This window comes from Cyanistes caeruleus, chromosome 18 (assembly GCF_971803275.1).
Source record: "Cyanistes caeruleus chromosome 18, bCyaCae1.hap1.1, whole genome shotgun sequence".
Classification (NCBI taxonomy): Eukaryota; Metazoa; Chordata; class Aves; order Passeriformes; family Paridae; genus Cyanistes; species Cyanistes caeruleus.
Window position 1 is genome coordinate 10,863,608 of NC_141718.1, and position 15,532 is coordinate 10,879,139.

The following is a 15,532-nucleotide window of genomic DNA, read 5'->3' on the forward strand; positions in this document are numbered from 1 at the left end:
CTCTTGTTTCCATCCATTCCATCACTTGACTCAAATCAGAGCCCTGTGACTTTCCATTTGTAGTAGTTTGGGAGGGAAAAAGGCATTTCTTTTTTATTGAAAGATATTTAGTCTTCTTCCCTTAAAAAATGAGCCTTTGAATTATTTGTTGGTTTGTTCTGTGTCTCTTCTCTCCCTACCATCTTTTTTTGATCTCTGTGATCCTGCTTCAGCAGAGCTTGGGAGAAATGTAGACATTTCACATATTTTTAAATGTCAGAAATTCATGAGAACCACTTGCCAGACACAAGTGGCCTAGTCAAAAGAAGAGCCATGGCCTGGATTTGCATTATTTGATACCACAGAGCCTCTTACAGAGAGGCATTTCCTGTAAATGTCCCAACTATTAAAAGAGCTGCAGTCAGAACTTACATTCTGCACAAGACAAAAATCTGCAGGAAATGAGGCTTCCTTAATGTCATGAACAATGGCAGTAATTTGTTTTAGTTCAGCTTCCAATCTTCACTGAGTACTTGTAGTCATTGGGCTTTTTCTGGTCACACTGTGCAATGTTTTGCAGCTCACACTACTCAAGGTACACGCACAAGTTTGGTATTTATTTGTATGGGCTTCTCTATATCTTGCAGTTTTAGGGTTATTAACTTGCTTTTCAATGGCCCTTCTTGTGACATTTGGTTATTAAATGAACAGATTGGTGGGCCCTAGTTCAAAACAACCAGTGCAATGTAAGCAGTGTTTTTCATCCATTTCCCAGGAGGTGACCTTGGACTTGGTGGAGCTGACATTTAAAGATCAGTATATCGGGCGTGGGGATATGTGGCGACTGAAGAAGAGTTTGGTAAGGCCCCTGCTGCCCTTGGGCAGGGTGCAGGTGATGAACTTTATAATTTGCTTGCTGTGAAAGAAAAGAAGTGCTCCACAAAATGCAGAGAACCAAAGACAAAGGCAGGGCCAGCAGCTCCTGAGGATCTTGTGCTATGAGTGGCACATCAGAGTTGGAGAAATGGATGTAAATGTGATGTAGAAAAACAAATCTCATCATTTCCTACTCCACTGCTACAATGTTGATTACTGCCTTGGGCATTGAAAATGCTGTTGAGAGTTTGTTTACTTATGTTCTGAATTTTAATGATTTACTACATTTGGAAGGAGTTGAATCCAAATGTTTTTCAAGTAGAAGTATGCTGAAGTGTCCCCTCTCTGAGAGTACCACTTAATAAGCAGCTATTAGAATATCTTCTGCCTGCATCTCTGAAGTGCAGTCTTTGGCTCCTCTAAGTGCAGTGAATTAGGCAAATGATCCAAGTTAGAGTTTGTCTGTGTTAAAAGTGATTTTCTGTTATCTCTTACAAAGGTTCTGTAGACTGAGCTATTAGCAGTAGCTACACTGAATGGATTTTATGACTTGTGTCATAAAAATCACGAGTGGTTTTTATGTACCTCTCTGAGCCTGCTCTTCTTCTAACACATGTAACTTTTCTTTCCTAGGTCAGCACATGTGCATATGTCACCCAAAAAGTTGAATTTGCAGGTATCAGGTCAGTGCCTCCTCTGAGGGCTTGCTGTAACTTACTGCTTTAGCTTCATGAGTTTTAAGTATCCGACTGGAGACTCTTCTCTGAAAAATCCTTAATTTTTCGTTGTTCTCTTACTCATCTACAGATTTCTGTCTGCACCATGGGGTAAGGGAAGGCTTCTATCTGATTTAGAGTAAGGCCTCTGGTGAAGGCCAAATAATTTTCTTTATATCTCTTAGAATATTTACCCCTCCCTTCCTAAGCTGTATTAATAGTTCAGAGGGGATTACTTCAGTTGCTTTTGGGGTGACACAGGGACAAGGAAATGTGCAGATGCAGAGAGAAATCGCTGTTTGGCATCTTTTGGGTTAAACATCAGGTTTTAACCAAATAAGTCATCCCTGAGTACAGATTTTGGTACATCTCATACTTGCTCAAATACTGATTCTCTAATCCTCGTATTCAAATATTCTGCACTTTTCTTCCAGGGCTCAGGCAGGTGAACTGTGGGTAAAGAGTGAGAAAGTCACTTGTGGATACATCAGTGAGGACACTCGGGTAAGAGTTCAGGAAACGGGGAAAGCAGTTTTTCCCTTCCATTCCTTGCCAGGATTTTTGTAATTCTATCTTACCTCCAGATTTGTATGGATCGTTGGAACTGCCTGTGTTGCAAGGTGAAGAATGGCAATAAGTTCAGGACAATGAATCATTATTAAACTTCAGCTCTGCTGTGCTGGCAGCACTAGGAATGACTTGTTAGAGGGGAAATTCCCTGTGATGCAAGGGCCATGGCTGTATAAACTGCTGTGTAGTGAACTCTTCATTTGGACCTTCTAATGAATGTACTTGGTTTTAAATAAGGTCTTGGCATTCCTTTGCAGGTGGTCTTCCGCTCCACTTCTGCCATGGTTTATATTTTTATCCAGATGAGCTGTGAAATGTGGGATTTTGATATTTATGGTACGTAGGTAACTGACCTGCCTGTGACTGTGGATGGTAGCAGCTGTCCTTTCTGCCCCTACTAGAAAACTGCCACTATTTTTTTCTGCCACTACCAGCAAACTAAAATATCCTGTCTTTAGCCTAGGCAGTGCTTCAGGGTGTGTTTTGCTCTTTCCTTAGATCTTTCTTTGCAGTGCCACATGCTCCCCCTGCCTGTGCCATCCTTTTCCTGCCCCTATAGAGTTTGGGTGCCATTATATCAGCCACAAAACCACTGTGAGCATTGGAAAGGTTTTCTGTGGATATGTTGGGTGATAAGGGCAGGTACAAGTTTGTGAATCCTGAAGCCAGGAATGTGTGGAAGTCCTTTGCAAAGAGGACCTTGATGTTTTAGATTTCTCCTGACATCGGCTTGCCTGAGGAAGTGAAACCTGCCTTAGCCCAGGTTGAAGTTGGTAAATTCAGCTGGAAGTATTATAACTTTAGGCATTAAGAATGAGTCACTTCTGTGTCACTCTTTTTTTTCTGGCTTAATTCTTTAGTGAACCTCTTGCCACTTCCTTTGACCATGTGTTTAGGCATATGGAACTGGGCAACTATTCAAATCAGAGCAGGGGATCAGTTGTGCTTTCTATGTCTAAAAGACAGTACAGATGCTTTCCCAGCATGCTGCAAATGCATTGGAAAAATGAATTAAAGGTCAGATCCTTCTGGCAGTAAGAGTCATGTTTACTTCCTCTGAAAAAATGATGCTTTAAAATCTTTTTATCATAAAACAGTCATGCTTTTTAATCTTTTTATCATCTTATCTTAGAGATATTGTCCTTTATTATGCACACAGCTGCTTGAATTTTAATACATGTAATTGTCCTAGAATCTTAGGGTTAGATATGCCCCACAGTTGAAGTAACTATTGTCATCTAATACTTGGGAGATTTTTATTTTGCAGGGGATCTATACTTTGAGAAAGCTGTGAATGGTTTCCTTGCTGACCTCTTCACAAAATGGAAGGTAAATAATTGACCGAGTTCAGTTTTAATTTTTTATTTTTCTGGAATTGTTGGGGGCATCTCCAAACAATAACACATCAGAATATCAAATTGCTGTGGGCATAAACAGTGTCAACTGTCTGTTTTCTTAACAAAAATTTTGGCAGCTACAGAGAGGAGCTTCTTTAGAGACTAGTGGAGAGTGCTCCTGGTAAGTGTGATATAGGCAAGCAGCACAGAATCTGCAGGACAGACCATTTTGTTATTTCAGAGAGGCAGATGGAGCACTGGTGCCGATCCATTAATGAAACAGTCTAGGTTTTTTCTAGTTACCTTTGTTTCTAGGTGTGAGGGAAGAGAGGCTGTTGCAGTACACGTATATACACTTCTTTCTACCAAATGTGACTTTAAAGGTTTTCTTTTTGCAATTGTTCTTCCTGGACAGGAGAAGAATTGCAGTCATGAAGTAACAGTGGTTCTATTTTCAAGAACATTTTATGAAGCAAAATCTATAGGTATGAAAATTCTCTATTTTCATGTTTTCATTTTTAAACCTGTCTCATCTCATGAAAGTTGGTCATAGGCTGAGAGGGACTTTTTCTCTTTTTTAAATTGCCATGGTTAAAGTATTCTCTATCAAGCACAGTATGTACACAGACAATGTTATGAAAGTACTGCAGTGAAAGCCTTACATAGAAGAATGTTGCAAATTTTCCTCATTATACTCAAGCTGTCATATTGGTTTAAAAGCAGTTTTTGGATTGTATAGGAGGTCTGATATTTCTCCAAATATTTTATTTTTTTGTTCGCTTGCTGAGGACTTTTTTTTTGTTTTTTGTTTGTTTATTTTAATGGAAATAACAGCTTCTTGCTGGAAAAGATGAATCATTTCTATACAAGAGCATGACATAAGATGTGCTTTTCCTTCAGATGAATTTCCTGAAACGCATCGTGCATCAATTCGGCAGGATCATGAGGGAAGATTTTATGAAGATTTTTACAAGTACGTTTTCCTCCCATTTCTTTTCACCTCTTGTCCCACAGTGTATGTGCAACCCAATCTACCCTTTTGTGCATTTCTTTAGAGTTTGTTCATCCCTTCTCACATCCCCTCATAGCTTCCTTTCACGGGCCTCATCAGGTTGTGTTTTCTCTAGAGTCGTAGTTCAGAATGAGAGGCGGGAAGAGTGGACCTCCTTGCTTGTGACCATTAAAAAGCTTTTCATCCAGTATCCTGTGTTGGTACGACTCGAGCAAGCAGGTACAAGAATCCTCCTTTCCCTGCTTTTATCCTTTGCTCTCATTTATTTTTTGAATATTTTAGCTTGTCAATAAACTATCCAGTTTCAGTTGGAGTCTGGTGTCATGCTACTTAATGCTCTCCTGGCTGGGCAATTTGCCTCAGTCTTTCTTAGTAACATCAATTTTGCCTGTAATTTTTGAACTAAGAGTATTTAGTACAGATGTATTTTTCTGTGGGTTCTTTATTATATAAAGCTAGTATACAGGAATGATGATTTTTTTTTTTCCCCCTTCTGAATACTTTTTCAGAGGGCTTTCCTCCTGGTTACAATTCAACCTCAGCACAAGGGAACTACCTGGAGGCTATAAATCTTTCATTCAATGGTAAGTTATGAGCAATGGCTAAAAAATTTACAGGGGAAGAACCATTAAAACAGCTGCCAATAAATAGTTGTGGACTTGTGTTACTTTTTCCTTAACACTTCCTTTTTTTGCAAGTCTTGCTGCTTTCTCTCTGGCAGTGTTTGACAAGCATTACATCAACCGCAACTTCGACCGCACGGGGCAGATGTCGGTGGTGATCACCCCTGGTGTGGGCGTGTTCGAGGTGGATCGGCTCCTCATGATCCTCACCAAGCAGCGCATGATTGACAATGGTAAATAACTGCCTGCAGTCTCTCTGAAGGGAAACACAGATTTGGAAAAGATCTATCTTCTTCTGGCTGTGAAAAAGTATCTACTGCAAGTTGTGTGCTCTGGGAGGAAGGGTTGCAAGATTTGTGTCTGCACTTCACATTGAAATGAGCAGATTTTCAGAGTACTTAGAGGCGTTTTTTTTCTTTTGTTTGTGATGGAGAACTTCACCTGTGTGAGCAAACCTTCCCCTTAAGGGACAATCTTGCACGAGTTGCATTAGTTTAGAAAAGTCATTTCTTATATTCCCTCAGGTACTGTTGGTTTGTAACGATACCATGGGACCATTAACTACCATTTTCAGTATTATTGCCTCTTCTAACATGATGTGAATACATACTGGGTCTTCAGTTCAAACTGATGATCTATTTTGTTTTGGCATAGTCCTGCTTGGTTGATAGCTGAACTCTACTGTTGCCTGTTTACAGGGATAGGAGTGGATTTGGTGTGCATGGGAGAGCAACCCTTGCATGCTGTACCACTCTTTAAGGTAAGGTTGCTTTCCCTTCTCTCTGTTCCTACTACAAATGTTACTCATTTTGTGGCTGGCTGCATTTGGTTGCTTCTGAATTACTCTTCCAGCTCCATAATCGCTGTGGCCCTGGTGACTCACGAATGGGTGATGATTACAATATCCCACACTGGATAAATCATAGGTAGGTGAATTCTATCAGCTTTTGCTAAACACTTCTGCTTTGCTTTGCACTTTATAATCTCTTGAATTCTCTTTCTTCATTCATAGTTTATCTCCTCTGCTTTCCTTGTGAAGCGAAGGAAATATTACATGACTCTTGCAGAACTCTGGGCATTAATGCAACCTAACAGAAATTACAGGGTTTTCAAACAGCTGGTGTGAATCACAAACAGTTGTGTAAATCAGAAAGAGTTGTGTAAATAGCATGGTGGAAATGCATGTTTCTGTAGAAAGAGAAAATGATCAGGGCAATGCAGGTGTTAAGCATATTAAGAAGTGTATAAGCTGAGGCTGTACAAGTATCAAAGCCCTGTCTTTAGGCAAAGAGTAGCTTTTCTCAACCATCCCTCAGTGTTTTCCATACCTTTTTTATGCATAGAAAGGTATCTTGTTTTCTCTATCCAATAACTGACTCAGGTTCCTTTCTGTTTACTGTGTAGCAAACCAGCTGTGTTGAGTTCTTAAAGCCACACTTTTTTCTTTCAGTTTCTACACATCCAAAAGCCAACTCCTGTGTAACAGCTTCACTCCACGGATCAAGCTGGCAGGAAGGAAGGTGGGAATCTTTCTGATTTCTATTTTCTTACTAGCTTGTCTGATACCTCTTCTCAGTCAAGCATCACAAGTATTCCAACAGCTGGAACTAAGTTTCTGTGTTAAAAGGCTGTGAAAGCAAAGCTGCAAAGTTTGTTATAGGGATTGTGAATGAGGGACTAGTTTTTAGGTCTTTCTCTTCTAGATAAAACTGAGTGAGAAATGTTTTAGCCAGCATAAAAATTAACTTCATTCTGTTACCAAAAACTCTATGGAGAGGAGGAAAGGTGTTGAGCATTGTGTTTTTCACACATGTGAAATATTGACCAAGTATCAGTATTTAATATTTCTGAAGTTGTCTGGCTGCCTCACTGAGTCAGCGAGCTGAACTTTGTCTGCTTGGTCACACTGGGGATGTTTCCTTAGCACATGCTGACTGATTCCCTTCCTTCTGTCTTTTCTGTTGCTCTTTTTTTTTTTCTTGTTTGTTTTTTTTGGTCACTTCACACTTCCTTTGTTGGACCCTCCAGCCACTGACAGAGAAAGCAAAAAATAATCGCGATGCCTGTAAGTAATGCTGTTCTGGAATGATCTGTCCCACTGACTCACAAACAAACAGACACCTGCAGTAAGACAATGACACTTCAGCACAAGGAAGGGACAATTGTTTCAGAAAACCATCAAACCCATATTTGAGTATTTCCTGTATTTGTTATTCAGAATATAATATAATGTAATGTGATATGATATGATATAATATAATATGTATGTGCCAGTTGACTTTTTGGCAATTATTCATTTAGTATTTAGGATGTATGGGGGAAAGCCATTATGGCCTCAGCCAGCTTGATTCAGGGGCACCAACTTTGATAATTGAGCTGCTCCAGCTGCTCTGCTGATGACACTTTGGGATTTCTTTTGGAATAGGTACTTTCCTTAGGGATGAGAGGTGGATACACTGGCTTGCGCATCTTGATCATTCTTGAAAGACGTTGCAGTGCTGTATGATTTTTATTTCAGCATTAGGAGCTCCAAAGGATGCTGAGAATGCCTTGCCTATCCAGGTAGATTATGATGGCTACGATGCCCAGGTGTTCCGGCTGCCAGGCCCATCCAGAGCCCAGCGCTGTAGCACTTTCAGGTGAGAGGCTTGGGAATGCACTGGTTCTGGTTTAGCCATGCTCTGTGTGCTTGATGCATCAAATACCCATAGAAATACAGGGAGAATTGATCTCCACATGCTCACAGTTGAACAAAAAGCTTCATATGTACCTGATCTTTATGACTGGTTGTCTGGTGCTTTAGTTCTAAAATATTGTGTGTGGTCTAGGAAAAGGCATAAATATATTTTTTTTCCTTCAATCTTTAATTTTGTTCGAAGTGGAATAAAGCTAGTCTTTGTTCCTAGCAGATTTTGCTAGGAGGCAATAAAATATTTGCACATTAGACTTGCACAGAGTTATAGAAGTAGATTGTTTGATGCACTGCATAGTAACTGGTGAACAGAGTGATGAGGAATCATCCCTGAAAATGATGCCTGTCTGAATGAGAGATGGGGCAGAAAAGCTGAGTGCAGGTTCTCAACTACTTCATGTCCTTTTATCTGAGGAGAAAGGCTGATTATTCTCAGGTCCTGGCCAAATTCATTGAATAAGTTATAAATTTCAGTGCTTTTTCAGAAATACAGGGTTGACAAGCTTGTTTTGAAGTATTTTTTTTCCTTTGCTTCTTTCAGTAGTATTTCCTAACTCAGGGCATGTAGACTCACTTGTTAATATGTTGATTTGAACAGCCTGTAGGAACCCATGCTGAAAGATGCCAGCACAATTTAAATAGTTCATAATTCCAAGTGATTTCCCTATAGCTACAGGTTCCTGGCACTGTAGGCTGAGGGTGATATCTGATGGGCCACACCTCTAGCAGGTTGGTGTGGTGTCTGTAGGATTGCAGAGGGAGTCAAACAGGCCCTTTCACAGCCCCAGTGCTGGAAGCATTGCAGTGTTCTTGTTGTGTGATGCACAGAAGTATAAATTACCCAAGCAGTCAAAACAGAGAGTGATGGCTTCCTTGTAATGCCCTTCTTGAGTTCACCTGCTGAGCATCGAGTCTTTTGCATGACCTGGGCCTGTTCCAGCCCCCTGATAACCTGGGATGGATCTCTCTTTGCTGTCACTGGGCATCCCTCTCAGCAGGTCAGTGAGGGAGCGGGAGAGCCGCACGAGGAAGAGCTCCAGCTCGTACGACGTCTCGTGCAGCCCCTCCCTGCAGAGCCGCACGCTGCCCCCGGAAGAGGTGAGGAGCCAGGCTTCTGATGACAGCTCTCTGGGCAAGATCTCCAACATCCTGATGATCCCACGGCCTCACCTGCACCAGTGTGAAGTCAGCAGCTCCTTGGGCTATACCAGCACCAGAGGTCAGCCTGGGGCAGGTGGGGAGAGAAGGGGAAAGTTTGTGTTGGCCACTGCCAGGCCAGCACAGGGGAGATGGTTCTTGTGTTGGCACTCAAGGTGCAGCTTTTCCATAGCTCCAGCTGGGTGTGCGTTCTCCCTTTGTCATCCTTGTCCAATTCCCTTGCTTTTTTTAATGGCTTGTCCTAAATTGGAGCGTCCTGACACTGATTTGCTCTTCTCCCTTGCCTATTGCCTTCTTTAGTGCTTGACTATTCTCCTGTGCCTGCTTGCAAGTATGGACATACACAAGGAACTTGTATTATCCAGGTCACCTATAATCTGTCAAATGAGAACTGGCCTTAACAGTGAGCCCTGGGGGACTCTGCTTTTAACATCTCTCTGTGGGGATTTGTTGTCATTAAGACTCAGTTTCTGGATCCTTCCTTTTGACAATGTACTGCTGAGCTGTCTCAGTGTGTCAACAGTGCTGGCACTCTCCTTTTCTTCCTTTCCAATTTAATTTTGTTCTCAGGCAGTATGCAGTATCTTCTACAAACCCAGCTCATTTCTAGCTAAATTGTATTCCTCCTGCAACTGCTTCATCTTCTATAAAATTCTATCCCTGAAGGCTCTTCATGGTTTTTTCTTGTGTTGCTGTATGACACTGATACGTGTTACAGGTATCCTGTCACAGGAATCGCAGTTACTGGTGTGGAGCTGCTCTTGCACAGACATCACATCTGTGATGTGATGTCATTCATGTTTTCCCCTGCTGTCAGTTAACACAACTTTTTTCTTTCTTTGGTATTTCTGTTACTCCTTTAGTTTGAAGGATAGTTGTGTGACCCAGCTGAAGGTGTTCAGCAGGACGAGGATGTTTGTGGATTAGGACTGGCAGGGAGGGAAGAGTAAAAGGAAGTGAAGTTTTTCACATGTTGTATTTGACAATGTAGAACGGTAAATGAGACTCTTCCTTCTCTTTGGGATTTCTGCTTGCTGGGCAGAGTAATTGCTACTTATCTCTGTGGTATATTCTTCTCTCCTGTTCCTAAATAACTGCACATCTGTTCTACACTGAATAATGACAACTAACTGGTATCTTGTGGAGATCATGTCCCATGTCTTCTGGGAGTGATCCCTGATTTCAGTGCTCAGATCTGAGTGTTACAGAAAAGGCATGTGTACAAGGCTCAGCCGTGGCTTCTACTCTGTCTATGGTACTCTTCCTGAAGTTTCTGTTATGTCAGTCTTGATTTCTCCAGAGTTCTCAAGGGTCTGAGTAATTCCTCATAATTGGCTTAGCAAGTGGTTTCTTTGTGGATTCATTTAGTAGAAATTTACAGTTTACAGCAGCGCTGTAACAGCAGATGGGAGTAATGCTTTTTCTTGTCTGGGTTCTTGTTTACATTGTAACATTCAGGCTGGATAGGAATTGCTTTCAGCTTCTCTTCCTGCTTACCTCTTAGGCCTCCTTATTTCCCCTAATCCTGGGCACTCTCTATATCCCTGAGCAGTTCATTCTCTCCTGCTTGGCTTCTGCACGATCTCACCCTGGCTTGGTTGTGTTTTGTAGATTTCCTTGAGAACATGTTGGAGTCGCAGCAGCGCGACTCGAGCGCTCCGGGGCGGTTCCACGTGGGCAGTGCGGAGTCTCTGCTGCACATCCGCCCGGGGGGGTACGCGCCCCAGCGAGCCCTCATCAACCCCTTCGCCCCGTCCCGCATGCCCATGAAGCTGACGTCGAACCGCCGGCGCTGGATGCACACCTTCCCTGTGGGTGAGCTGCCCCCCAGCACTGCCTGCTGTGCCTCTGTCCAGGGTTAGCACAGCACCTTCCCTGTGGGTGAGCTGCCCCCCAGCACTGCCTGCTGTGCCTCTGTCCAGGGTTAGCACAGCACCTTCCCTGTGGGTGAGCTGCCCCCCAGCACTGCCTGCTGTGCCTCTGTCCAGGGTTAGCACAGAGAGAGAGCCGCTGAGAGCTCTGGGCTGTTAAATCGTACACAAATGAGCGTACACACCTGAGCAGTCTCTTCTGGGAAATATCTCTGTTTCCAAACAAGCAACAGGTACAGAACAGTTCCCTGTTGAAGGGAATTGTAACTACAGTTTGGGTTGATTTTCTGATGCTGAATTGTTTGCATAATGCCTTGTAAGTAGGCCCTCCAAAATGTTTTTTAAAAATATTTTGGTTCACTTGCTTCAGAGGAGATGGCAGAGGTTCAAGGCTTTGAAGATTTTGTGAACATGATTTCTTTAATGTCCATTAACTCTCATTGCCTATTCTGTTGGCAAAAGAAGGGTACAAGCAACTGAGGAATTGGTGCAGATGTGGTGATCAGTGATCCAATTGCACCTGTGTAGGTCCCTCAGGAGAAGCCATCCAGATCCATCATCAGACCCGCCAGAATATGGCAGAAATGCAGGGCAGTGGGCAGCAGGATTTGACACATTCCTCTGCAGAGCTGCTGGAGCTGGCTTACCATGAGGCAACGGGCAGGTGAGCCATGTTCAGTCTTGAATCTTGGGTTTATAGACCATGAAATCAGGTCTGGAGACAACCAGCTTTGTTTCACTCCTGGGGGGACATGAGTAGCTGGTTCTTTGCTGTCCTGCAAAGGCAGTGCTTTGGTTATTGCTGGAGGCAAAGAACAAACAGTATGGACAGATATGGAATGCTGTCACAGCCTTCTGTGTGCTGCCCCTGTGCCATTCCATCTCTGCCCACATCAGCAAAGGCCTGGTTAAAGCCCAGGCTCAGCTGAGGCAGAGGGGCTGAGGGTTTGTTGTTGCATTTGCTAAAAGCAGGGAATGGCATGAGTTGAGGAAGTCTGTACAAAACAGACTGGTTTGTTTCTCTGCAGACACATCAGCTCTCGGCATCCAGGGGATAGTGGCTCCTTCCTGAGCTTCGGCGGGGCGGAGGAGTACGGGAACGGGCTGGGGGCTGGCCCCAGCACAGGTAACGGGGCAGAGCGGGGCCTTGGCAGCGCTCAGGGACTGGGGCAGGACTTGTGGCACATGTGGGGACAGGCACTGCAAAGCAGGAACAGTCAAGGATGGGAAAAGAGCAATCTGGTAGTGCACTTGGACTTCTTGGTGTATGTAGCTCTTTAGGTTGCTTTGTTGATTTTAGTCTGGTTTTGTTTAATGTGTCTCTACTTCTCTAGGTGTGTCTTATAAGGCTTATAGAAAGACACTTGTTTGCTGATAATAAACTCTCAGGCAGTAACTGAGTTCCTTAATAACAAAGCAGTGATGTTCAGACACAAGAAGTAAATATGCACTGGTGTTCAGAGGCATTTTTTTTCTTGGAGGGGTTGCCTTAAGGTGTTATCCTTTAGAGAGAAGACGTGTCTGTACTTTCACTTGAAGATTACCTCTATCTTCCTTAACTTACCCAGACACCTGAGTTAGTGGCAATTCTCAACACTTCAGCCCTGGAAATGGAACAACATGCCATGATAAGCATTCTGCTGTGTTTCTGGTTTTTTGTGACCTACCCCCTGCTTTTGTGGATATGCATTTTAGCTAGGCACATGGAAAAAAGTTGAGCTTTTGAGCTACAATTCAAGACTTACATTCTTTTCTCAAAACCAATTTAAAGATGTTTTTTAAGAATAAATTTGCCCTTCTGAAATTACATTGGATTAAGACAATTTTGTTTTCCCGTATGCCTTGCAGAGCCATGAAGAAGTTAGCAGACTTAATTTTCTTGTGCCTCATCTTGTATTCACACAGTCACATTAAAAATTATTTTCTGTTACTTCCTTCTGTGAATTTCATCTGATTACATTTAATTTCCTTATATTTTCTGGCTTCAGATAGGCTCTGTTTGTTTTTGCAATTGCTAAACTGCAAATTTCAGCTGGATGCAGTTTGCACAATGTAAATGCAGAGCACGTCCTGGCAATAAACATACTTGTATTTTACAGAATTCCTTTATGTCTGTAGACTCTCACCTATCTATAGGGGGCACAGTGGGTACTCAGTGACTGAACTGAGAATTCTCCCTTGTGGTTTGAGTCATCTACAAAATGAAGCAGTTTGGGGGAGAGTTGTGTTTTTTTGAATTTCCAAAAATGCCATTTCTTACTGAGTCTGATTCTCCTCTGCTGCCTGCAGCATGGTTTGGTGCCTCATTTCAGAGTGAAAAATGATCCCATCTATTTCCCTTGGGGCTGGGGATGTTGTCGCTGTTGCCCCGCAGATGGAGGTGGTAGCTCAGACAAGTAAATGCTGTTGCAGTTCCTGGTGTGGATGGCAGATGGCAGGAGGAGCTGGTGAAAGGTGAATGTACTCAGAGCCAGCTCCCCTGCGGGTTACTGGCATCGTCACGTAGCAGATATCCACCCTTCTCTGACAGGGGAACGGTGTTGATACCAATTTCCCAGCTAAATCTAAACCTAAGCTAGTTTAAAATAATAGTTCCTTTTAAATGTTTGGAGGCTTACTGAAATTTTTATTTTGATAAATGGCTTTGAAGGCAGCAGATTTTCTTGTCTTCATAGCAGCTCTTTTTCTCTCATGTGCCACACCAGCTGTTTATAGGAGCTTATAGCGTCTAATTTTCAAGATTTTGGGAAGGAGGGTTTTGTTTGGGTTTTAGCTACTGAGCACTTCTAGTGAGATGTTCCAGTTTGATCCAGGATGTATTTTTTCCTCATTAATTGGCTTAGTGTTTTTTTTCTGCTGTGCAGAACCCTGAGATTTTGCATGCAGAGAAATTCTGTATCTTAAAACATTATCATGCTTTTGATTTATTTTTATTTGAAATTTAAGAGATGTGCATAATTGCTTAAAATAAAACATTTCTTTCCTGTAGGGGTGAACCTTAAAACTCAGAACAAGGATTCCTTGGAAGATGCTGTCTCTAATTCTCCAGATCCAAGTAAGCAGGAGAAAGGTTTGGAAGAGAGTTTGCATAGGTGGGAAGATGGGGAGGGAAAAGGGCATGTACATATATAGAGGCATCAGGAGGTGGTAGGCAAGAAACTGAGGAGCCTCCTTGGCTTTTGGCAGTGGTTTATTTTGGCCTGCAGTAATTTGCAGGATCTGCCTGTTCTGTCTCACTGTGATTGCAGTTCCATAGCTCTTAAGAACATGTGAAGCTGTTTGTTGTGTTACAGCTGAAATTCTTTCCTTACCAGACACTATTATGCAAAAAACTAAAGCTGCTGAACTCGTATCTACCTCTGAGTATGAAAAGTTTGTTTGGTAACAGCTTGTTGAAGTAGAATTAGTACAGTCAGTTTCTGAATTTGGTACCATCTACTGAGAAATATCTGCCTTCACTTCCTAGAGAAACAAGTGTGTCACTGCTTAAGAAAGCATTTTCTTTGTAGCAGTCTGTCCTATATATTGCTGCCTTGTGCAGCGTTCCTGCTATTGGTGTTAACACTTTTATAGTAAAATAAATTTCTGTCTGTGGGATCTTTATGACAAGAAGCATCAGTAGGTGATACAGATTGTTTGAATTGGGTCAGAATGTAATGCAGTGATGAGCTGATGATTTGGTATCATCTAGTTAGCTTTTCCTTTTTAATGTCTAGTTTTACATCTCTGTAATCCCAAAACTGCAGCATAACTCTACAAAAGGGTGTGGGAAAAGATTGCTTTCCAAGTTACTATTTTTTTGGTCTTCCCACCCCTCGGGATAGATCTTCTGTTTTTATAACTGTGGAAATACTCCCTTTTCTGCTGTTGTACTATTCCAGAAAGAGGCTGGTCTGTCATTCTTTCTCTCCTCCTCTCCAGCTCCTTCTGCAGTTGTCTAGGATGCAAAACTGGTCTGATTTTGTTGTTCAGACTTGGAATGTTGATCTAATTATTAATAATCAGTAACTGCACCTGACTTGCTGTAATTTTGGAAGAGCAGTGGCTTTGTCAGCTCTAGCTTTCAATCAAGAGAAAATTAAATGTATTAACTTTGAATGCCTTTTGCATGATGGGATTGAATCAGCATGTGCACTGCATTGTTTAACAAACTCTGTCTCTTTCTCTCCCTCCCTTCTTTCCCATCCTATTTTCTTTTTCCCTTCCCATTCCACACCCCTTTTTGTCCCTGTTGACTTTATGGCACCTCTGTTTTTCGTCTCTCATTCTTTTTAACTCTCCTCTTCACGCACTTCTTTCATCCTGCTCTGCACCCTGTTTTTCCATGGGTGCCCACACGTGCCCCCCTTGTGTGTCCCCATGACACGACGAGGCAGTTCTGACGCTGTCTGCTCCCCCCATAGTGCCAGGCTTCTGTTGTACAGTTGGAGTGGACTGGAAATCCCTCACCACCCCGGCCTGCCTCCCTCTCACCACGGATTACTTCCCCGACCGCCAGAGCCTGCAGAACGATTACACGGAGGGCTGCTATGACCTGCTGCCAGAGGCTGACATTGACAGGTTTGGCCAGCACCTCCTCTCTACAGTCCTGTGCTTAAGGAGCAAGTGAAGGAAGAAGAACACTGCAATCTGTACAAGAGAATGATGGATTGCTAACAGAGCAGCAGGATACTTATATTTTTCTTTTTTTTTTTCCCA

General features: G+C 42.5%; 1 protein-coding gene across 24 annotated transcripts in view; it reads left to right on the forward strand.

The window, feature by feature from the left end:
• The window catches only part of DEPDC5 (DEP domain containing 5, GATOR1 subcomplex subunit), a 40,668-nt gene that overhangs the window by 4,458 nt on the left and 20,678 nt on the right, over positions 1-15,532 (forward strand). For 13 of the 24 annotated variants that reach the window (XR_015277678.1, XR_015277677.1, XM_086855568.1 and 10 more), the window contains exons 6-26: positions 755-838; positions 1,489-1,538; positions 2,006-2,075; positions 2,399-2,477; positions 3,409-3,470; positions 3,894-3,963; positions 4,379-4,451; positions 4,606-4,709; positions 5,000-5,074; positions 5,212-5,346; positions 5,812-5,873; positions 5,966-6,039; positions 6,564-6,633; positions 7,142-7,178; positions 7,632-7,752; positions 8,804-9,024; positions 10,575-10,778; positions 11,363-11,498; positions 11,863-11,960; positions 13,824-13,889; positions 15,238-15,394. Coding sequence is in view for 21 of the 24 variants with exons in the window: in XM_086855568.1 (XP_086711694.1) it covers positions 755-838; positions 1,489-1,538; positions 2,006-2,075; positions 2,399-2,477; positions 3,409-3,470; positions 3,894-3,963; positions 4,379-4,451; positions 4,606-4,709; positions 5,000-5,074; positions 5,212-5,346; positions 5,812-5,873; positions 5,966-6,039; positions 6,564-6,633; positions 7,142-7,178; positions 7,632-7,752; positions 8,804-9,024; positions 10,575-10,778; positions 11,363-11,498; positions 11,863-11,960; positions 13,824-13,889; positions 15,238-15,394 (2,048 nt within the window). In the remaining 3 variants the exon portion in view is untranslated. Of the gene's footprint in view, positions 1-754; positions 839-1,488; positions 1,539-2,005; positions 2,076-2,398; positions 2,478-3,408; positions 3,471-3,893; positions 3,964-4,378; positions 4,452-4,605; positions 4,710-4,999; positions 5,075-5,211; positions 5,347-5,811; positions 5,874-5,965; positions 6,040-6,563; positions 6,634-7,141; positions 7,179-7,631; positions 7,753-8,803; positions 9,025-10,574; positions 10,779-11,362; positions 11,499-11,862; positions 11,961-13,823; positions 13,890-15,210; positions 15,395-15,532 lie in introns of all 24 variants that reach the window. The other 11 variants (XR_015277676.1, XM_086855564.1, XM_086855573.1 and 8 more) reach the window with 1 other exon arrangement.